Source organism: Dipodomys merriami, unplaced genomic scaffold, assembly GCF_024711535.1.
Source record: "Dipodomys merriami isolate MVZ:Mamm:240054 unplaced genomic scaffold, mDipMer1.0.p SCAF_19, whole genome shotgun sequence".
In the NCBI taxonomy this organism is placed as follows: Eukaryota; Metazoa; Chordata; class Mammalia; order Rodentia; family Heteromyidae; genus Dipodomys; species Dipodomys merriami.
This window is the reverse complement of record NW_027203270.1, coordinates 19,763,453-19,787,347: the sequence shown is the minus strand read 5'-3', so window position 1 is coordinate 19,787,347 and position 23,895 is coordinate 19,763,453. Positions and strand designations below refer to the sequence as shown.

General features: G+C 46.9%; 1 protein-coding gene and 1 pseudogene across 1 annotated transcript; both read right to left on the bottom strand.

The window, feature by feature from the left end:
• Nucleotides 1-278: 278 nt before the first annotated feature.
• Adora2b (adenosine A2b receptor) lies at nucleotides 279-22,154 on the bottom strand. The gene is made up of 2 exons (XM_070027651.1): nucleotides 21,732-22,154; nucleotides 279-1,971 (listed from the first exon to the last, which is right to left on the bottom strand). Exons 1-2 carry the CDS (start codon nucleotides 22,064-22,066, stop codon nucleotides 1,308-1,310), a joined length of 999 nt encoding a protein of 332 aa, XP_069883752.1. The 5' UTR covers nucleotides 22,067-22,154; the 3' UTR covers nucleotides 279-1,307.
• On the bottom strand, nucleotides 3,412-3,675 carry LOC138830843 (small ribosomal subunit protein bS21m pseudogene; annotated as a pseudogene).
• Nucleotides 22,155-23,895: the final 1,741 nt, after the last annotated feature.

Genomic DNA, 23,895 nt, shown 5'->3' with positions numbered 1-23,895 from the left:
TTGTCATTTTCACTCAAAGCTGGTGCTCTACTACTTGAGTTCACACCTCCACTTCGGGAGATGAGTCTCTTAGACTTTTCTGTCAGGTTGACTTCAAACCATGATCCTTAGAACTCAGCCTCTTGAGTAGCTAGGATTACAGGCATAAACCACAGGTGCCTAGCTTACAACATAGATATTTGACTAAATTACTAGTAATTCAATTTCACAAGCTTTTTTCCTGTGCTGACCTCAACTAGTCTCTGCCTCCCAAATAGGATTACAGGCATGAGCCATAGGCACCAGGGTCCACTTACATTTTTAAGCAACTTTCAGGGTAAAATAGACAATAGGTACAGATAGTTGTACAACAAGAAGTAACCTAAGCTTTTTTTTTTAAGCTTCATTTTTATTTCACTGAAATATACAGAGTTATATCTTTGCTAAGAAAATTTTTTAACACCTTAGGTCCCAACAAGTAAGTTTAACTTGAACTTTTTTTTTTTTTTGGTCGGTCATAGGGCTTGAACTCTGGGCTTGGGCGCTGTCCCTGCGCTCTTCAGCTCAAGGCAAGTGCTCTACCACTTGAGCCACAGCGCCACTTCTGGTTTTCTAGTGGTTTATTGGAGATAAGAGTATCATGGACTTTCCTGCCAGGGCTGGCTTTGAACCGAGATCCTCAGATCTCAGCCTCCTGAGTAGCTAGAATTACAGGCGTGAGCCACCTGCACCCAGCTTAACTTGAACTTTGAAAGAAGCAAGTTCTGAGTTCTAGCAGAGGTAATCCAATAGAGATCCCATTTCTCCAGTTTCTTTCTTGATGATAATTCTACTTAAACATTTAGGAGAGTATCATTCCCTAAACACAGCAGTTTCTGGGTTGAAGAACTAACTTTTAGTTTTCTTGGTTACCATTCTGGAAACAAGTATACATTAGTATAGTCAACTTTCATTTTTCCATTTTACCTTTAAGTTAAAATATTTGCATTGTAATAGTTCACAGTATTTCACAGTAAAATAGTTTGTCATTTTTATGTCATGAATGAAGCAGACTCTTAAGAATCAAAATAGTCTTAGAATCCATTCAAGTCGTTGGCATCATCCACACATTAAGAGCAGCCAAACAGAACCATAAATACATTTGTTAACTCTTGGCACCTACTACTAGCATGTGCAGATCAGCTAGATATGTGATAACAACTCCAGGCAGGGGGTACAAGAGGCAGTTCAAATGCTTGTGGCTTTCACAGTGAAAATCATCCAGCTATATCCTGTCCTGTTCTTTATTACAAGTTTGTACTTTGTCCTCCAAGAGGCCAGAGCCTGTGTCATAAACCCAGATGGAGAGCAGGTCGTGACCCAGCCTGCTCACTCCCACTCTTGATATCTATCTGGCAAAGAATATACCTGGATATGATTTTGTGAAAAGTGTAGCGGAAGTCTCGGTTCCGATAGACATAGACAATGGGATTGACCGCTGAGTTGGCATGTGACAAGAGAATGGCCACATTCATTGCCCATTTGGGCTTATCCTTAGCCAGAGTTGGCTGGAAAAGAGTAACACAGTTGACGGCATGTACTGGCAGCCAGCACAGAGCGAAAATCCCCACAATCATAGCTAGTGACTTGGCTGCGTGGATCTCCCGCTGGAGTGTGGTCCTTGAGTGGTCCATCAGTTCTGTGCGCTGAAGCTGCTTGCAGGCTACCATGAAGATCTTGATGTAGATCACCATCATTATTAGCAGTGGGGGCAGAACACACCCAAAGAAATTGAAATATACCATGTAGCTCATGGGGACCACATTTTCAAAAAGACACTTCACAAGGCAACAGCTTTCATTCACGGTTGCATCCCAGGGCTCCGTGCAGTTGTTGATGGCACTGTCTTTGCTATTCCACCCCAAGAATGGAGTCAGTCCAATGCCAAAGGCAAGGACCCAGAGGACAGCAATGACTCCTCTTGCTCGGGTCCCAGTGACCAAGCTTTTATACCTGTTCAGAAGAACATCAGGTATGGTCAGTTTATAACCCTCTGCAACCAAATCCCAAGAACACACCATAGCCTCTTAGTTCTAACCACCTTGAGGGTTCAACCTCCAGGTCATTACCTGGGGGAGACAGCCAAACAGGAGAACGATTTCAACTTTTGCCATAGTAACTCATATCTGTTCAGTGATAAAAAGACAGTTAATCATGCCCATTGTAGATACCCTGAAGAACATTTTTTTGTTGTTGTATTTGATAGTACTTGGGTTTTGTCTCAAGGCCTAGGGTTCCAACAGAAGTACTTAACACTGAAGCCATGCCTGCCCCCAAAGGAACACTTTCTAATGACCCCCCATACTGACCTTTGGGTCTAGGTCTTCTGTAAGTTCTAAGTGGCAGAGACACATCAGTAAACAATATAGATCTCTTCCAAATGTTAGGTACTTACATGTTAGCAGAGGGAAATGTTTGTGGTATGAAAAACATAAAAGCAGAGTAAGGAAGGTCAGGAAAGGCAGGGGCGGTAGCTTTCAAGAGGGTGATGGAGCGTCACTGATAAGGTGACCGCTGAACGAACGAAGCCCAAAGAGCCCCGATGGCATCACTCATGGCTCTAAACAAGCACCTGTTCTCCCACAAATAACAGAAGGTTATTTCAGACTATGGGTAGGTTCATTTCCCAGAAAACTTCTGGGAATCAAGTTCTGGAAGTGCTTTCTCTGAACTGCTAGCAGAACATAAAAATTAATAGCTGGCCCATAATATGTAAAATTACAACGACATATATTAACTAAATGAAATATAACTTCCTGTAACTGCAGGACAGACAACTAAAAATTAGCTTGATTCACAGTACCTTGAGACCTGATTATGAAAACTATCTAATTTTCCTTTGCTTGCAAGACAGAGCTCCTCCTCCTCAGCATGGCCCGATCAGTCCTCCTGAGTGCCACAGACCCAACATCAGCCAGAACATCTGTTCCTCATTTTCTCTTCACATCTTATGAATAGGAGGTTACTACAAACAGATTTGTCAGAGCCTATTGATGTTCCATGTGTTTTCCCTCAACTAGAATGACGACACCCTAAGGTGTTGTATTTGACTATAATCCTCCTTATCTGACAGCTTTTACTTTTTTTCAGTACTGGAGCCTCATATGCTAAGCAAACAGTCTACCACCTAACCCACACCCTCTCAGCATTAACGCAACATTCTGCTACTTAGGAATGCTAGATGCTCTGACCTTGACAGACAAGAGAGTCAGTACACCTTGCTAAGGAAATTAAGTAGGAAATAAATATTACTGGGTGTCCCCATAGTGATTTTATTTTATTTTTTGCATACACATGATTGAGTTTACTGTAGAGAATGGTAACAAAAAGTGAGGTTGGAGAAAGAAAAGGGTTGGAGGCGTCAAGTAGATGTGGGCTTCCGACCCACAGGCCTCAGCAGCCCTGCCACGGATCTGCCCTATTCTTTTGCATCAAGAAGTTGATTTTTCAAGTCATCTCCATGTTGTAAATCCTCTAGCAGGTCTCATAGCTTTCCCATTGTCGCCAGTGACAAGGCTTCTCATAATATTGTTGTCGCCTAATGTCCTCTATGAGCCCATCCATTGTGAGAATTCTGTTCAGCATCCTGCATGCACCTTCCTCATTTCCTTCCTGTACCATCACAGTCCTGGCCATGAACATCATATATTTTGCCATCACCTTGGATTTAAGTCTTCACACTGCAAAACCCTCCCACTCTCAACACCCACCTTGCCTTCCCAGTCCCTGCACCCACCCTTGCCTGACGGCTCCCTGAGGACACAGTGGACCCTGCCAACCTGAGCGGGTTCGCAACCAGAAGTAGAAACTTGATTTTAATTTTTGACCTAGTAACTCAGTGACCTATAGTCTTTTCCCTTGGAGAGTTCCTCTCAACTACAGACAACTCCAGTGTGGAGCCTTCCTACAAATGGCCTGCTGGGCTCAGTTGCTCACTTAATTTGTTTCTGGGCTAGTGGATCTGTTTCCAAATCTTTTCTGCTTTCCTCCCTATTCAGGAATGTAAAGTCACTGATAAAATGTTATTCCTCATATTGCCTCATCAGAGATGTAAATGACATGATCAGTCCCTGAAGGATAACAGAATTGCCCTGGAAGCCAAGCATTTAGCATCTCAGCGGTCAGGTCCGCCAGCAACTTTTCCACACTTAGCTCTGCGCGGGACTGAAGTGTAGTGAGCTGAGTACAGCTGACTGCAAGACAGTCTTGACAGATGGAATCTGTGTGGGGTAAGCTTTCATTCTCTTGATAGTGATTGGTCTAAGATAGATAATGAGATAGTTCTGGCTGATAAAACATAAAAAGAAGTCTGTGAGGGGACCTCCAGGAAAGATTTTACTTCCTGATAAAGGACAAACCCAAGAAGAAAGGTCTGCCCCATGAACATTCTTTTCTACTTTTGATACTTTTGTGGGAAGTTGTAATGCCCAGAGCTACTGAAGCCATCTTGTTACCATGAGTGGCAGGCATGAAGACAAAGCCAAGGACCAAGCAGTACTAAGGAAGGGCCAGGTCCTTGATGACACCTTGGGACTAACAGATAACCCTAGAACCTTCAAGATTCCCTGCTGAATGTCTTGATTGCATATTCCATTTAGGTATTTGTTACCTGCTGCCCAAAACAGGAGAGAAGGATTTTTCTCTTTTTGTAGTCCAACTATTCTTATTGCACAAATGAGGAATTAAAGACACAAACTTTTCAAACATAATAAGCCAACAGAAGCCAAAGACAAGAAGTTACATCAGGACTCCCAGGCCCATGAGGCCCGTGTTCCTTCCATGACACCATGCCTCTTATTTTACCTTTTTAAAAAAACAATAGTGGGCATAGTGTATGGAAGAGTTTGTGGGGGAAGTTTCCCACCAGAGTTCAAAACAACAAGAGATCCACCCACATCCAAACTTCTCAAAACTTCTTGATCCTTCACATGTGAATAACTAATTTTATGCCAAATTGTCTTGAATAAAGAAAGAAAAACATCTGATTTCATCAGGGGAGCAGGTGGTCACAGCTTGCTCTGAACCCCCATCACCTCCTCTCTTCCCTGCTCATTACTTCATTTAAAGGGTTCTTCCTTTATAACTGTGTTGTGCTAGGCATTAGAGGTCTAATTACCTCAGGGAATATAAGCTAATGGGACAGACAGGAAACAAACAAGTAAATATACAAATAAGCCATTAGGAATTGGGGAGGGATAAAAAGACAGTGATAAGAGACAAACAAGACAATATAGGATGTGAGAGAAGGCCTCTTAAATGGCAAGCTAATGGATGAGAAGGGATGAAAATGTGAAGGGTAGAGAGAAAAACAGTCCAAGCAAAACAACACAAGCTAAGGTTTCCCATCAGGAAAGACTATTACTTCCCCTCAAGAAGCCAAAGGAAACACAAAAGAGCTAAGGTGAGGCAAGGGCCAGCTCCTTACGCTATGGGAAGCCACTGAAGGCTTATAAGCAAAGGCATGGTACTGGTTATGCTAAGCTGCAGACAGCTAAGCTTTCACAGCATTTTAGGGGAACAAGAGAAGCAGAGAGATGAAGAAGGAAATTTTCAGTTAGCTGATTCAAGAGAAAATATTGACTTGGCTAGGCACTGGTGGCTCATGCCTTTAATCCTAGCTACTCAGGAGGCTGAGATCTGAGGCTCACAGTTCAAAGACAGTCTGGGCAGGAAAGTTTCCAAGAATGTGACAGCAACAGAGGAGACAGAGAAAGACTAGCAGACCAAAGTATGGCAGCCATAAAGAAGCAGCATATTTGAACAATTCAGGGGGGCCTCAAAAGTTCCCCCACTGGAACTGGAGATAGGATGCACACAGTAGCACATTTGCCTAGTATGTACAAGGGCCTGGCTTCAATACTCAGCATCAGAAAGAAAGGTGAGAGTGTACAGAAGGTAAGAGTGTGATGTTGGGAGGATATTCTGGAAAGCGGTGTGCAGAGAACCAAGATAGAGCTGTATCCCATTCCCTGGGGTTCGGGAGGTGGGTAAGAGCATCAGTACCCTTGGGGAAGAGGCCAGATTTGGGGGAGGGGGCAGCACTGAGAGGAGAGAGCACAATGCTTGGAAAGGAACTTGAATCCATTTAGCCAGGAAGCTATACAGAGTACTGTGACCCTGAAAACTGATTTCCCAAGAACTGAAATACTTACGCCACATCTGACACATACAATCGACCCACATCTCTACCTTCATCTAAAATGTTCCAATGGCAATTAAAACTCTTACAGAACCATTTCTCCACCTAAATCCTCCCTAATTTTTCTTTTTTTTTTCTTTTTCTTTTTCTTTTTTTTTTTTTTTTGCCAGTCATGGGGCCTGAACTCTGTGTCTGGGCGCTGCCCCTCAGCTCTTCAGCTCAAGGCTAGTGCTCTAGCGGCTGAGCCACAGCACCACTTCCATCTTTTTCTGCTTATGTGGTGCTGAGGAATTGAACGCAGGGCCTCATGAATGCACGGCAAGCACTTTACCACTGAACCACCTTCCCAGCCCCTCCTCCCTAATTTCCTAATTCCTTCTTAGTTTCTCCCTAACTGGTAGATAGTTTTCTACTCTATCAGCTTCTGAACCACACAAAGAATCAGATGTCAAATTTTGGGGCAAATGCCTACAGATCCCTCCTCCAAATGAACCATAATGCAGCACAATACTACCAGGGCTGAAGCACTATACACACTCACTGTGCCATGTCCCATGCAGAATAGCTGCTAGCTCCTTGGTGACACATAGGGACCTGAAAAACCAAGGCTCAAAGAGATGAAATCATTTTCCACTACCACTAAGTTACTGTAACACAAATCCAATCCAATCTGATTCCAAGTTTTTCTAAGGTAGTCATTTTCCTGCTTACCGACCTTCAGTGCTGATCTCACAAATCCTAGCTCCCTTTGCCATACCTGGCCAGGGGTCAGCTGCTTCATATTCTTTCCCCAGACACATCTGCCTTTGCCAGAGCCATTTCCCAAGTCCAGGGAGTCCCACTCTGCCAGGAACTATATGGGAACTAGAACTTGAAGGAAGAGCCCTGTTATTCTTGGCAGACTCTCCTTAGGCAAGGAAGGAAGACATGCACGCTTTTTCTATTTTGCTGGACGATTTGACCAGACTGCCTGCACCACCTCCATAGGGAAGAGGTTTGGGCTTCTCTAGGCTCTGGAGCTCCAGCTCCATGGTGGCAGGACAGATGGCCTATAGGACATACTCCTAAACCCTGGACCAGGTAGGAGTCAGGGATGCTGTAGAAAACAGGCAGGTGTTCCTGCACTCTCCAGGGCCCTGGAAGGACTGACGCCTGGAGTCCTTGGTACTGAAAGCTCCAGATACCTCTGGACATGCTCGTGTCTCCATCCTCTCTGAACACCTGCCTCCCTCCCCAGCCCCCAGCCCCTGCCGTGGGTCCCACGCCTTGCTCTGTGTGCCACTGGTTTTCACAACATCCTCAAGTCTCCACGTGAATGTCCATCTCTCCGAAACATTCCCAAAAAGCATAGGCCACATCTCTCCCCGTGTCAGTTACTGCTCTGCTCAGTAGGAAGGACAGGAAGGAGGCCAGCTGACCCAAGTGCAGGACAGTAAATAACCAGTGATGGAGAAGTGAATGCAGAAAACAAAGTCAGATTCATTATCCCAAACACAGCAGGAACAAGCCCAGCCTTTGTGGCCCACACTAGAGGGATGAAATGGGAAAGGTGACACTCTGGGAAATGTCTGTGCCCAGTGCTGTGTATGGAACTGTGCTCAGCTCCATCCATTCTCCTTATAAGGAGCTCATTAGCTAAGGAGATTGATAGGAAAACAGTCACACGGAAGGAATCAACAGAAGGGAACAGTGTGAACACTGTGGTTACATAATGAAGGGGGGCAGGGGACTACGAGGGCTGCATAGTAAGTGCTGGCCTACTTCTGGGGCAGGGGCCCACTCTGACTCTGCAGCCCACAGCTCAAACCAAGTCTTCCTCTTAGCCTCAGAATTCAATCCCTAGCTCTCAACTCAGATCCTCAAGAGCAGCTATTCTGAACAGTGACACTGAGCCTGGCCAGTCCAGCCAGGGGCTTCACAGAGCCCCAGCTCCACTACAGAAGCAGTGACTTCCCAAGCCCACCTCCTAGCTTCAGAGTAGGGGATGAGGCTCTGTGTACAACAGGTACCTAGTTATGTGGGAGGCCTTGGGTTCAGTGGGGAGGGGGACTATCTTGTAAATGCAAATAGGTAAATAAATGTTTATCAAAGCTGTTTGTTTCCAGTCTTCTTTTTTAATAGACTTGCTCACAAGTTTCAGTCCTTTGCAAATACAGACATTTCTGCTATAAACCAATACCAATATCCTGAGAAAAACTCATGTTCTCTAAACGTCACATAAATAACAGGGCTTATATGGAGAGTGGAGCTAGGGTAGATCACTTGAAATAGTTAATTTTATACTAGAATCATTACAGAATCACATGGCCACCTGGGCAGGCAGTCCAGCAGGTCCAGTGGCTGATACAGTGCCCATTAAAGATCTTCCAAAAAGTCAACAGAATCCTAGCAAACTTTTCTTTGAGCAAGACCATTGGTGCTAGGGCAGTGCAGATGAGTGAGTTCTGAACTGACTCTGTGGCTGTGGCTAAGTTGGGCATGGCGGCAATGTAGCCTGCCATAGCTGGGGGACTTAAGGGCAGCCATGTTTGTTCAGGTACCATGTTACTCACAGGTGGCTTACAGGATAGCCTCTTCCCTTGTCCCATAGGAAAACCTCACCTGACCTGGCCCAAGAGAGTGACATCTTCTTGGCACCATTATCACCAGGGGCAAAGGGCTGGTTGGTGACCACACTACTTATCTTCCCTGGCTACCACTAACAAGGTTTTCCCTGTCTAACCAACCTCCTAGTACCTTTCATGAACTCCTTATGTCAATCTCAGGTCTGTAAGCAGCAGTGGGCTCAGCTTCTGCTGGAGATTCCCTCCACTGGTTTTCTCTCTGGAATAAAACCTGTGCATCCACCTCCACAATCTTTGCAGTCTACCAGCCATGGCCGTGGTGCAGCTCTGAGGAAGGGTTTTCCCCTCTCACCAGTCAACCTGGGGCCCTTCTCCTTTCCCCATGGACTAATTCTCCTCCCGTTCTCCCACTTCCGTTGATTAGGCAAACTCATGTGGACAAAGCAAATATGCTTCTCTGACTGAGTTATCACACATGAACTAATCACCAGGCAGAACTGTACCTGGAAGCAGTGTTTCATCCCGAAGTACACCACTGTACTCCTGGTCCCCGTGACTGGCCCTCCCATGGACCCTCTACACTCTTGCATCTTTGTCTCCTCCCAATGGAGATAGAGGATCCATCTTGCTCATTTGTCTCCAAGACATTCAACACCCAGACTGGCAAGCCTAAGTTCCTGGAGAGCCAGAACTCAGTCCTCTTAACCATATATACAGTATATACGTGCTTAACATCCACCAGGCAGCTCTGCTAAACTGAGCAAGGCATGGCGTGTAGGACCATGCGAAGGCTTTAGCTTACAGACCACACAAAGAGGGGATATTTTCATCCTAATAGCTGCCACCCCACTTTTTCATATTTATCATGGAACCAAATTAAGAGTTTTTCAGAAAGTATTCATGGCCTGTGGGTATAAGTCTGTAGGAAGAGGGCTTGCCTAGCAAGTACAACACCCTGAGAACCATCCCCAACAGTGAGAAATAATTTTTGAAGTATGCACAAACAAAAGAAATAAAAATTTTGCATAGTATTGTCTATTGAAGGAAAATCTACAATTTAAAAAATTCTCACAAAAAACCTTAAGATCTAAGTGTATTCATTAATAAAATCTAGCAGGTATTTCAGAAACCAGTATACACACACACATATATACACACACATACATATATACATATATATATTTGCACTGAGTTTAGACTCAAGGCCTCAAGCTTGCTAGGCAGGTGCTCTACCGCTTGAGTGCATGAACCACACCCATGCATATTTTAAGACCCTGTAAATATCTTTTTCTTCCCATCTAGTCCAATCTTTTTATTTTTTGTCTTTTGTTGTTTTGTCTTTAATTTTTGACCCTGACAGTAAAAAGTACACTCTACACCATGATCCATTACCTGCATCATATAATATAACCCAGTGAGTTATGAAATAATTGTTACCTTAATACAAATGGTATACTCAGATTTCAACTTTTAAACACCAATTGCAACCTGCTAAATGACTTACTAATGGATCGTAACTCACATTTTTAAGCACAGACTCATCTTATGGATGAACAAACCAAAGCAAAAGAAAATTCCTCAAGTGATCACCAGAATCACATAGCTGGAACAGTGCTAGACTAGACTCAGAACAATGGATTCTTTTTCTTTTTTGTTTTTTTGATACAGGGTCTCAGAAATATAACACAGGAAGACTTTGAATTCTGGATCCTCCTGACTTAGCCTCCAGAAACCTGGGACCACAGAAGTGTACTACCAGCCAGGAAGAACAAAGGTTTGTTTTTAATTAATTTACTTTATTGTTATTATAGAGGTGATGTGCAGGGGCATTACAATTACATGAGTCAGGTAACAAGCACATTGCCTTTCCTACAGTATCTTCTGTCCCCTCATTCTCATCCAGTCCCTCCCTTACATCTCCACCCACGAGTCGTATGATCACTTTCATCAATAACCAATGCACTCCACTGCTGCACTTTTTCACCTTTTTTCCCTTGAGTTTTGTACCCTCTCCCCAACCCTTCTGAAGATGTATACTTGAATGTACCACACATAAAGAAAAAAAGACGGAATTATCAAAAACTAAAGACTAAAATATAAGCCGGGCTCTGGTGGATCACGCCTGTAATCCTAGCTACTCAGGAGGCTGAGATCTGAGGATCACAGTTCAAAGCCAGCCTGGGCAGGAAAGTCCATGAAACTCTTATCTCCAATAAACCACCAGAAAACTGGAAGTGGTGCTGTAGCTCAAGTGGCAGAGTGCTCACCTTGGACTGAAGTGCTGAGGGACAGCACCCAGGCCCAGAGTTCAAACCCCACAACTGACAAAAAAAAAAAAAACCAAAAAACTAAAAATTAAAAAACAATAAAGAAAAGAGAGCTCTCTTGTTTCCATATCTTGGAGTTCATTTTCATATGTAAATTATTTATATAAATATGAAATATGAAAAGGCACTTAGGCATTGAGCCTTCGTGTGTCTCTCCTAAGAGTATCCTCTCTTTGTCTCACTACGTATGAATACCTAGAATCCTGTGTAATTTATCATATCCCAGTGCATTTTAGATCTAATTTCCACACGTACCTTTTGTCTCTCTGAGTTTGTCTTACTTCACATAACATTATTTGTTCTAGTTCCATCCGTTTCCCTCAAATGACATTATTTTATTCTTCCTAATGGCTGTGTAAAATTCTGTTTTGTGTAAGTACCACATTTTTTGGATCTACTCATCTATTGTGGGGCATCTGAGCTGTTTCCATATCTTAGCTATTGTGAATAGTGCAGCAATGAACATATCCTGGCTCATTATATTCAGGGCAGATGCCCAGAAGTGGTATAACTGGGTCATAGGGAAGGCTATGTTTACTTTTTTGAGGAACCTCCAGACTGCTGTCCAGAGTGGTTGTACTAGTTAACATTCCTACCAACAGTGCAGTACGGTTCCTTTTTTCCCCCACCCCCACCAATATTTGTTGTTCAATTTTACAATGTTAGCCAAGCTAACTGGGTGAGATGAAATTTCAGAATTATTTTGATTTGCATTTATTTTATGGCCAGGGATGATGAGTATTTCCTCATGTCTTTCTTTGCCATTCTTACCTCTTCTTCTGAGAAGTCTCTTCTTAGCTTCCTTACCCATTTAATGACTTGTTTATTAGGTTTGAGAGAGGTTAGGTTCTTGAGCTCTTTGTATATATTGGATATTACGCCTCTGTCTGATATATTGCTGGTAAAGATCTCTTCCCAGTCTGTTGGCTATCTTTCTAGTTTAGTAACTCTGTCCTTAGCTGTGCAGGAACTTTTAGTTTTGATGTAGTCCCACTTGTCAAGTTTCTCTGCTATCTGTTGTACACCTGGTACTCTTTTCAAGAAGTTTCTATCTATACTTAAAGTTCAGGTCTGATGTTAAGGTCTTTGATCCACTTTGAATTGATATTAGTACATGGTAACAAACAAGGATCCACTTTCAGTTTTCTGCATATGGATGCCCAGTTTTCCCAACACCAACTATTGAAGTGGCTATTGTTTTTTCCAGTGTATGTCTTAAGCTCCCTTGAGATTCTGTAAATATCCATCATGGAAATTTCACCCATAAGTTTTGCCACCTATTGATGATTCTGCCTCAATTTTCTTAACTCAGTGATTCCTTTTCATTAACTATATGATAACTATATGACATCTTATTATCAGCAAGAGTTCTTAAAAAAAACAAACAACAAAAATAAACCTCTTACCTTTCTTTAATGCTAAGACCTAAAAGAAATGACTCCAGCAGCAATGGACAAGACCTACCCAAATCTTCGTTTCTATTCTTAGTTTTCAACTAAAAGGGCTTAAAGGAACCAGAGCCCTTTGGTAACTAGCTGGTGCCATATCTGAGCCTGGCATCTTTTCCTGTGCCAGCAAATAAGGAAGTACTCAAGAATGAATGAGAACACTCAAAGCAGAAGTGAGCCTGAAGAGGCTCTTGTGAGCCAAATGTTGGCATCAAAATGCACCAAGGCTGAATGGACATAAATCCATATGCCCCAAAACAGGAGAAAGCAAGGATAAAGCAAAACTCTTCTTTACAGAAGACTACAAACTGACTCACAAGGAAGGATTGAAAAAAAATGATCTCTTATAACCACCATGGTAATGATTGATTGAGGCATGAATCATCAGTGGGGAACACACACACACACTTTTACAGTAATCTTGACACACGCCACTTCCCATGTGATCAACTTCATCATGGCAATAGTGCAACAAGTGGACCTTGTATGCCTTATGTGATGAACTAACAAGGATACCACATCACTCATGTTCAACCTCAACACAACCATAAGGAAACAACTCAATCCAAATGAGGAACATTCTAGAAAACAACCACTTGACTTCCTCAGAAAGGTTCATGTCTGAAAACCCTAAAAGAAAACAACCAAGCAATTGTTTTGGATTCAAGAAACTAAAAGGAAGTATTAAATAAAAGCAGGACCATTCTCTTTATTCCTAGAAGGAAGGAAAGAAGAAAGTAGAAAGGACAGAAGGAAGGAAAAAGGAGGGAGGGATGAGCTACAAAGAATAAAACTGGGATATCTGACTATGGACTACAGATCTGTTAAAATTCCTGTGTGTGCTGTGTAAGACAGAGAGACAGAGACACAGAGAAAGAGAGAAAGGAAGTACAAATATAACAAGTGTAAATTTAATCAAGAGGTGCAGCTGGACCTTCATAGAGCATGTCTACATCGAAAAACTTTGGAAAACCAAAAAAAAAAAAAAAAGACAAAAGAAAAACTTTGGAAAAAACTGTAGTGCATCATGTCCAAATTTTTTTCTAATCCTATTCCTTAAACAACATAGTAAGTGTAACACAGTACCTACATTATATTGTATAAATGATCCAGAGATAATTTAAGGTATACAGGAGGATGTGTCAATACCATACTGTTCTGTATAAGAACTGATGGAGGGGCTGGGAAGGTGACTCAGTGGTAGAGCACTTGTCTTGCATGCATGAGGCCCTGGGTTCGATTCCTCAGCACCACAAAAGCAAAAAGAAAAAAGCTGGAAGTGACGCTGTGGCTCAAGTGGTAGAGCGCTAGCCTTGAGCTGAAGAGCTGAGGGACACTGCCCAGGCCCAGAGTTCAGGCCCCACGACCGGACCCCTCCCCCAAAAAAAGAACTGATGGAATTAGAAATACAGGCTGAAACAGCCAGGGAGTGGGGACAAAAGAAAAAGATTGAAAGAGTAGAGGCAGTGTAGAACACTGCATGAGACAGGACCCTCCGATGTGGACACAAAATCTAGGTGTCAGCTAAGGAGTGACCCTGGGGGAAACAGCAACAGAGATGGTCTTGGTGGGGAGGGCAGGCTCTGGGCTAGAAGGGCTAGTGATGCTCAAGGAAAAAGGACACTTATGCTTTATATCCTTCTGCAACTTCTGAATGTTTACTTCTGTGCCCACTGGCTAAATTCTAACACATGCCAAAAAGAACAATATACACATATCTGACTCCATCATGGACTCACCAGCATCCTCAGGAAATCTCCAGACCCTCTTGACCTGCCTGCTCCACACCTACCACTCCCCCCACCCCCTCCCAGCCTTCAAGCTTTGCACTCATGGAAATATCGAAGGGCTCTCACCTTCCGCTTATTCTCAGGGCTTTACTCCAATACTCTTTCCTTCCATTCATCCACCCACACAACTCAAGCACTCTCTAGAAAAAACACCTCATGCTGGATACCGGTGGCTCACACCTCTAATCCTAGCTACTCAGGAGGCTGAGATCTGAAGATCGCAGTTCAAAGCCAGCCTGGGCAGGAAAAGTTCATGAAACTCTTATCTCCAATAAACCACCAGGAAACCGGAAGTGACACTATGGCTCAAGTGGTAGAGTGCTAGCCTTGAGCTGAAGAGCTGAGGGACAGCACCCAGGCCCAGAGTTCAAGTCCCATGACTGAAAAAAAAAAAACAAACAATAACAACAAAAAGAAACACCTCACTCCCTTGGCCAGACTGAGTTAATGACTATCCTTGACTGCCTGTGAATCTGTCCTCTACTTTAACTATATAGAAGAAGATACACTTGCTATTTGCCATTCACAGTCTGCTGCTGGTCTCTCATGAGACTGATACTGTATCATGTTAACACTCCAGGGAAGAATTACCATACTCAAAGCCCAAAGCAAGAAGAAAGGCTGGGCCTCGGTCTCCCCATGGGAGGAAAGAGGTGCAGGGAAAACTCCCTAACAGTCCTTGCAGCTACCACTCAAATTCTGTGAGCCCAGGCATAGCTTCCTCCTCCTTTGGCCAACCTCATTACTCTTTAGACATCATCTTTTCTGACCCACATAATATTTTCACCCAAATTATTATTATCACAATCTGCTTGTGCCCTCACTCATTAGTCAGGAGCACTCCTGAAGGAGTAGCTCTTGCAGGACCACAGTGTCTGCAGTCTTTCCCTGCAGACGTTCCCATGCTGGCTCAGAGCTCATGGGTAAACAGGCCAGTCCAGCCCTGGCTTCAGTCTCCTATCTGTGGAGTTTCTCGTACAGACTAGCCAAGGTGAGGCATGTAAGATGCCTGCCCACAGGAAAGGCTTTGAAACAGTAGCTGCTGTTCACAATATTGAAAACTCCAACATTCAAGACACCTGAGGCGAGGCTTCCCTAGATCTGTCTGAACAGGGTCTACCAGAGCTGAAGTCACGGGCCAACAGTGCAGAAGAGAGATACTATGTCCTGCCAGGCCTGGCAGGGAGGAGCTCACAAGGCTGTAGGCCCTATGCACACGGTCACCAAGAAAGAAGTAAAGGAATGCAGGCTACAAGTCCATCCTCCAGATAATCAGAGGCAGCTCCTGTGCTTTTCAGAACTGGATGGTTGGAAATAGTCATCTAAGACTCAAAGCCTGGCACCATTTCAATGGCAAGGCTGTTCCTGTCAGCTGCCCCTATTATAGGCATTCAGAGCAGCTGGAGGCTGAAGGAGCTCTAGGACTCAGTTCCCCGGCAGGCCCATGGTGGCCAGAGGGACCTACCCCCTCCTATTGCTCAGGGGGAGCCTGTCTACCACAGCCTGAGTGCTCACCATCTCCACTGCTATGTCCCCATGCTGGTGGTTCCTATGCATTCCCTGACTATCCTTAGCCAGGGAACAGGACTCTCAGGTCCCTCCAGATTGTCTTCAGATGGCTCAGATACTTCACCAACCTAGGCTTTTGCTGTATTTTTTTTTCTTTTTCTTTTTCTTTTTTTTTGGGGGGGGGGTCCGGTCGTGGGGCCTGAACTCTGGGCCTGGGCACTGTCCCTCAGCTCTTCAGCTCAAGGCTAGCACTCTACCACTTGAGCCACAGCACCACTTCCGGCTTTTTTCTTATGTAGTGCTGAGGAATCAAACCCAGGGCCTCAAGCATGCAAGGCAAGTGCTCTACCACTGAGCCACCTTCCCAGCCCCAACCTAGGCTTTTGGTAAGCCATTACGTGCCTAGCTGGGAACCACACACTGCAGAATAAGCTGCCCATCACTCTGACCAGGATGAAGGTTCTGACATCCTCAGACAAGAGCCAACACTGGTACTGGCTGCTGGATTGAAGGTTGTTTCTTCAGGCTAGGAGGTGATGCTGACACAGAGGATAAAATGACAGCAAAGCAACACACACAGTGACAGCAGGACCAGGACTTGCAAGCTGAGCCAAAGTTTCAACAGCTACCTGTTCTCAATCCAGTCCTTCAGCTGGGTTAGCTATCTAAGGACTAGCTATCTTGGGACATGTCTGATCACCGTACCACCTTGTCTGCCCCCAGGATCCTCTTAGAAGATAGCTTCCCTTCATTGCTTCAGTAAAGCTTCTAGGAAGTGGTGACATGTGTCTGTAGTGCCTTCTACATGGAAGACTGAGGCAGGATTGCTTGAAGTCAGAAGTTTGAGACCAGTGTGGCTAGCAAACAAATAGGAAACAATACTGAAGCAACCAGATGCCACTGACTCACACCTGTAATCTTAGCTACTTAGGAGGCTGAGATCTGATCTAGCCAAGCAGATAAATTCTCAAGACTCTTATCAGCAGTACGGCTCAAGTGGGAAAGTATCACTACTATCTGAAAAGCTGAGCAGGAGTGCCAAGGCCCCTGAGTTCAAGCCCCAGTACTGGATGAAAATAAATAAATAAATATATATATTTCTCCACATATATATTTCTGTCTCTGTCTCTCTATGTATATATACATACATATATACACACACATAATATATATGTATATCCAGCTTTTCTTTTATTTCTCTTTTTTATCAGTCATGGGGCCTGAACTCTGGGCCTATGTGCAGTCCCTCAGCTCTTCAGCTCAAGGCTAGCACTCTACCACTTGAGCCACAGTGCCACTTCTGGCTTTTTCTACTTATGTAGTGCTGAGGAATCGAACCCAGGGCTTCGTGCATGCAAGGCAAGCGCTCTACCACTGAGCCACCTTCCCAGCCCCCAACTTTTCTTCTGACATCATCTCACCAGCGAGCTCTGGCCCTCACTATGGATCTACCACCTCGGATCAGCTGCTCACACATCCTTTTTGCAAAGGCACTGTTTCCCCACACCTGTCCAGCTATTCCCCTGGGCACGATACAAGCTCCTGCTATCCAGTAATTCTTGGTTTGTGCATGATGCTAGACATTGTACTGAGCACCAGAGGGTTCTAGAATGTGAGACAAGACGTTACCTCACAGATCTGGAGCTCATAACCAGGACATATCTTGGGGGGGAGGGGACACCATTCAACACATTATAATGGGAATGATATGGAAGAGAAGGTAACACTGATATGGGAGAAAGAAGGAAGATCAAGGAGGGAACTCTCACGAAGGGTAGAGGAGAAAGGGCCCAGGGCATGTTATTTCTTTGTGTGTGTGTGTGTTGGTCAAGGGGCCTGAACTCTGGGCCTGGGTGTTTTCCTTTAGTTCTTCAGCTCAAGGGTAGCGCTCTACCACTTGAGCCACAGCAGCACTTCGGGCTTTTTCTGTTTATGTGGTGCTGAGGAATTGAACCCAGAGCCTCATGCATACATGGCAAGCATTCTATCACTGAGCCATCTTCCCAGCCCCAGAGCATTTTCTGTCTTATTTTTAAATGACACTAAAGATAAATTTTAGTAGTATGGACATTATAGCTCAATTTTTAAGTTTTGGGGAAAAACACTCATAATCCACTGCTAACTTCTACCCTTAGTGGAATTCATAGTTTCACCAAGGTACCAAGTCTTGCTAAAAAGCCTTTAGCTCCTACTGCCTAGACCCAAAACAGAAAGAATCTCAGTGTGGCAGAGGACAGGAGACTGGCAGGACCAGGGTCTAGGGATGGACAAACACACCATCTATGTTCTCTTGGTCCAAGAGCCAAACACTCCCTGCAAAATGCTCTCCTTCAGCTCCTCTGGGAAAACAGACTTCATTCAGCCCTACTAGAAACTCAACCAAAGTAGAAGGGGAAACTGAGTCCTCAGAGCCGGGCAGAGAAGGTTGCCAGACAATGAGTCACAGTCACCCTGCTGTAGGTGTGACATGAAGAGGAACAGGATTAGACAAGGGAAGACGAATGAGAACTACCCTGAGGATGAAATGAGAGGCAGGATAGCAGCCATGGAAGAGACACATGCTCACCCCTAGAGCCCAGAAGCCTGTGCCCCAGCTCCACATGTGCACCTCTGTGCTCACTGCCGATGGTTTCCCTGAACTCAACCTGAAGTGTCTGCAGACTGAATTAGACAAAGCAGACCTTCTGTGGCTACTCTTAAGGCAAAGGGTACCTGGTTGGAGCAGACATTCCTTGCCTCAAGTCAGGCCGAAGGTGTGATTTCTGTGCCTAGTTTCCTCTGGGCTTCCTTTTCTCCTGTCTTATCCTCCACATCAGTAAACACTATGGCAGGTGGGGAGCTTCATACAGCCTTGAGGCCTAGATACTTTGTGAGGCCCTGGAATCAGTGAACTGGGACAAATCCAATGACTTGTTTTTGCCCAGGCAAGAGACATAACTAAGCCTTCTGCCCTCATTCCTGGCTCTTAACCTTTGCTTGGCTTCCTACAGGAGATACATCCTCCTAAACACAGCAGTTCTGACTTGACTCCCACCTGCAGCTCCCTGACCCCAAGAAAGGCTTCAGAACTCAATCAGAACTCAGGGGGCGCCAATATCCAGCCTGGGTCAATCAACTGAAGGCATCGTAGCTTCCCCCCACCCCAACTCCAGAAGGGCTCTCTAACTTTGGTATAAGTAGAAAATCCTGTTAGATATCAACACATCCCATACACAACCTAACCCAGGCATTCTGATTAAGTAGGGCCCAAGAACCAGCATTTTCCTGAAACTGGGTCTTCCTCTGTGACTCTCAAATTACTGGTCTCAAATTCCTCCCACCTCTACTTCCCAAGTAGCTGCCACAGACACACAAATCACAGCCCCAGCTCAATATAACCTTCATTTTCAACCTGTCCCAACTCCTGACACAGTTGAGGGCAGAAGGCTCATTTCAGGAACTGCCAGGGGGCTTCAGGGACATGTGAAATCCAGGTACCCTTCACACCCTCCTAGGACAGGAGCTAGTGTGTGGACAGGCCATATGTCTGCACCTTCCAGGGCAGGAGTCAGGCAGCTGCTTTGAGTAAGCAGCTCTTTGGAGCTTTCTTCTCAGCAACTTGTGCAACTAAGATGGTAGGGATGGGGAAAGCCTCCTGGAAACCGCATTTGATGTCCTTTTGTCTTCTACTTACATCTCTCTCGCCCTCCTGCCCTTTCCAAATGCAAAGAAGAAGTGAGGAGCCTGAGATCAACATCTGTTTCTCTTTAAGACACCCACACTCATTTTTTTTCCCTCCAACACAAACCAGGATGAGAAATGATAGATTTAAACTTTTTTTTTGGGGGGGGGGGGAGTCTGGTCGTGGGGCTTAAACTCTGGGCCTGGGTGCTCTCCTTCAGCTCTTCAGCTCAAGACTAGTGCTCTACCACTTGAGCCACAGCACCACTTTCGGCTTTTTTCTTTTTGCTTATGTGGTGCTGAGGAATTGAACCCAGAGCCTCATGCATGCAAGGCAAGCGCTCTACCACTGAGCCACCTTCCCAGCCCCAGATTTAAACTTTTATGGAACTTCCTACTTCATCTATGTGGCACAAGATATTCTCTTGGGTAAGCTGGGTATCTCTGGGACTCTGCCAGGGGCAAGCCCAACGGCTTCCCTTATAGGAGCAACTCCCACTGGGGGCGTGTGACTGCCCTTCTGCAGAACAAAAGTCCAGAAGGCCATCAAGTGCCCACTATGAGAACCAAAAGGCAGGGGAAAGATCTGTAAGAGAGAAGAGGATGCTCTGCAGCCCAAGCCTGGGAAATCCCTGGGCTCTGTCACACCTAATGGGATGCTTGAAGCCTTCTGGTCAGCTGCCAAGGGCAGCAGATTGTGGAAGAGCCCAGACAAGCATATAAGCTCCCAGCCTTGCCAAGCAGGAGGTTCTGGTTCCCGCGGGAACCCAGAATACAACCTACAGAGTCCAAGCTAACACATCTGCCGGCTCTGGGAGTACTCTTCTGCTCAATTTCCCACCAAGCCCTTCTTTCTTACAATCACCACCAAGTTCACTATAGGCAGAAGTCTTCTTCAGAAATAGCAGAATGCCATTTCAGTATCTACAACATTGGTGCCACACACAGTACTGCAAGACAGCCTGAAGCATGGGAGAACACAGTGCCAGCTCCGAGTTCAAGTCCCAGTTCTGCTACTCATTCCAAGATGTACCACCCTGAGCAAGATTCTCACCTCCCTGAGCCACTAGCCTCTAATCAACAGGATGCAGGCAACAGTACCTATTCTCTGCAAGTAGTTAAGGGATGTACATAAATATAACAATATAATATAATATAAACAGCCGGGTCCATAGCTGGTAATGAGTCCCCTCTCTTCTCTTCCTATTCTTGTAATCTAGTTTCCCTGTTCAGTTTCTCACTTCCAAATGGAAAGATCCCAAACTCACCACAGAAATGCCAAAGGGGCCCAGGTACTTAAGGCTATCAACTTTAAATCCATCAGCTACAACTCAGGATCCACTCCCCTGGCTAGCTAGCTCCATCCTCTGAATCCTCCGCGGGTATTCTCCGTGTGGAAAAAGGAAGTTCTCAACAATTTTCTAAGAACCCGATGGGCCTCTTGGTCTGCTCCGACAGGGCAGCGAGGTATGAAGTGGACCTGATAGCAAGGAGGCCCTATAGATGTTCCATTTAGTTTGGTGAACCAGTAGGCACTACAACTCCTTTTAGTAAAAAAATAAATAGATAAGGAGTAATTTGCATCACAAATATGCAGGGACAAATGTCAGTAGCATTCCCCCCCTCCCCCCAAGTGGCACTTCCCCTCGGATCTGCTTGGCTGCCTCACTTCACAGCAAGCAAGCTAATGAAGTTGTGTCCTGAGTACTCTGTGCCTGTTTTGACTGCCAAACCCCAGGGTCTGAAGTTGCCTGGTCCTGAGCAGAAGCTTCCCCGAACCCCAGAACTCTCCGGGCTGCGTGGGGCCGCTACTCTGGTCCCCATTTCCCGCTTTGGGAAGGCAGCTCTTCTGCACCATTAAAGTTGTGCCTGACGACTTCCCGTTGGGGGGGGGGGTGAGAGGAGGAGGAAGATAGCCTTTGTCGCGTCCTCAAACCGCCCGCGCCCACCTGGATTTCCCGGGCCCGTGTGGGCACCTCACCCCAGGCGGCTCTTCCTGAAACCCTCAGAGTTGTCTCTAGGCGGAGCCCCCTAGGAGGACACGAGCACCCAGGACGCCGGGGGCGGGGGGGGGGGGGCGCGCAGTGTCTGCGGCCGTTTTCCTCTAGTGCACCAGAAGAATCCCAGAAACATGGGGTGCGCGTGTTTGTGAGATTAACGGGCATCCTCCCCCAGAGTGCCATCTGGGGGGGGGGGGTCTCCCAAGGCAGTCCCTTGGGCTTGGACAGGGCGACCCTCTACTTCACCGAGGCCCTTCCAGATCCCACGCGCCTCACCTGAGCGGGACGCAGATGGCCAGGTACCTGTCGACAGCCACGGCCAGGAGGCTGAAGATGGAGCTCTGCGTGAGCACGAGTACGAAGCAGGCCAGGAAGAGGCAGCTGTGGAAGTCCGTGCAGAAGCCCAGGCTGATGGTGACGGCAAAGGGGATGGCGAACAGCCCCACCGCCACGTCGGCCGCCGCCAGGGACACCAGAAAGTAGTTGGTGGGAGTCTGCAGGGCACTCGACGTGCCCACCGCCGCGCACACCAGCACGTTGCCCGCCACCGACAGGGAGGCGATGACGAGCTCCAGCGCCACATACAGCGCGTCCTGCGTCTCCAGCGGCATGGCCGGGCCCGGGGCGTCGTCTACCAGGGGCGCGCCGAGCGCGGGACAGCCGCGTGGGCCCCGCCGGGCATGGCCGAAGCGCCCGGACCGCGCCTCCACCCGCCGCGTCTGAGCCGCGGGGCTCGTGCGCTCCGGACACCCGGCCCACGGGGCTGGGCCGCAAGTAGACGGCGGCGCCCATTGGCCGGTACGCCCGCCCCTCTCAGACTTCCCAGGCGTAGCCCCGCCCCCGCATCAGGTCGGCACCAGCCTCTCGCCGCCCGCCGGACTTGCAGCGCGCGCCCCGGGGCCGGCGTCTCACAAAAATCCTCAACTTTTTCTCAAGCCCGAAGTTGGCGGCGGCGGCACTAGCGGTCGCAGTGCCTCCCCAGCAGGGCGGGTCTGGGTGTTGGGACTCGTTCTGGCCCCGGACGCTCGTCAATCCTGGTGAGCCAAGCGGGAGAAGACAGCTTCGCACCCCTCGCCTCTATACACCAGCCACTCCACGGCCTGGACGGAGGACGATGAGGTCCCCGAGCCCGTGGGGACCCCGCGGCACCCTGCGACGCCCCTGCGCAGACCGAGCCCCCAGCGCCCTGGACGCGATGCAGAGCGAGGGCGGGAAAGAGCCGCGCCCGCCGGCCGCGCGCTCGCGTGGCCGCCTGGGGCCGCTCGCTCCCACCTGAATGACCAATGTCAGGTCGCAGCGCCCGGTCGCGGCGCCCGGCTCCCGCCCCCCCCCCCCCCCCCCACCGGCGCCGCTCCGACCTCAGGACCCGCTCGAGCCCTCCGCCGCGCCTCTCCCTAGAAGGCCTTCTCCGCATCCTTCACGCTCGCCCCTTCTTCTAGAGCCCCGCCTGTGGACACCGTACTCTTCTCCCCGCAACCTCTCCCTCCAGGGCTCCCAGCCCTATAGTGTTGTATTTGCCCACTGTGCGCCTTGCTAGGACAGCCCGGTGCTCCCAAAGCCAGGCTCCTCCCCAGCCCTCCCCGCACCTGCGCTGGGACTCAACCCCCACTTCCCCCAGCTCTGGCCAAGCCACTCGTCCCTCCTTTTCCCAATCCTCCCTCCTAGGGCCTCGCTGCTCCGCGGGCTTCTGCCATCCTCACCAGCGCCAGCCCTCTAGATCACACCTGGCGGTGCCTCTGGCACCAAACAGGCGGGTCGAGGGGACTAACGGGCAACAGGAAGAGATGGTTGGAAACAATGTTGAACCAAAAAACCCCAAACACCCAGTAAGGGCTCAAGTTTTTAGGAATAGTGAAAGGTATGCCAAATGGGATGTTTGCAACAGTTCCGTGACTATGCAAATAGAATCGTTGTACATTTTAAAAAGGATGGATGGTATGGTGCAGAAATTATGTCTTGTGGTCGTCAAAGTAGCAACCCTACCCCCGCCCCCAACCAGGCATGAAGCTCATAACAAGGCAGCAAAACCTTCAGAACACTCAGCAGAGGTTCTAGCTGCCTGGAGTTACTTTAGGGACTATTTTTCTATATCTCCATGAAGCATATTATTTCTATGACTTAAGGGGGGGAAAGCCTTGTTAATAAATGTTTTGAGGGTGTGAGTCAAGTTGTATCTCCTGAGTCAAATTCTTAGTACCACTCCACCCCAATAATATAAAAACGATAACAATGGTCTATCTGCTGTGTTCCCATAATATTTGACCTAGACCTCTGCTGCCTAACAGGTGACAAACTGGGACCTCAGAGAGACCAGGTAACTTGTCCACAAGGGCTTTCTTGGAGTGAGAGGAGGAGGCTTCCTGGGGTAGTGACTTTTGCAGAATGGGCAAGACTTGGTGGGGGGGGGGGGAGCAGGTGATTTGTGAGCAGGTATAGGATG

What these genes read in the sequence shown, in the direction of transcription:
- Adora2b (XM_070027651.1), bottom strand. Translation starts at nt 22,066, where the DNA reads ATGCCGCTGGAGACGCAGGACGCGCTGTATGTGGCGCTGGAGCTCGTC. An exon ending in GCCATCTGCGTCCCGCTCAG is followed by an intron (nt 1,972 to 21,731) that starts GTGAGGCGCGTG and finishes TCTTCTGAACAG; the next exon opens with GTATAAAAGCTTGGTCACTG.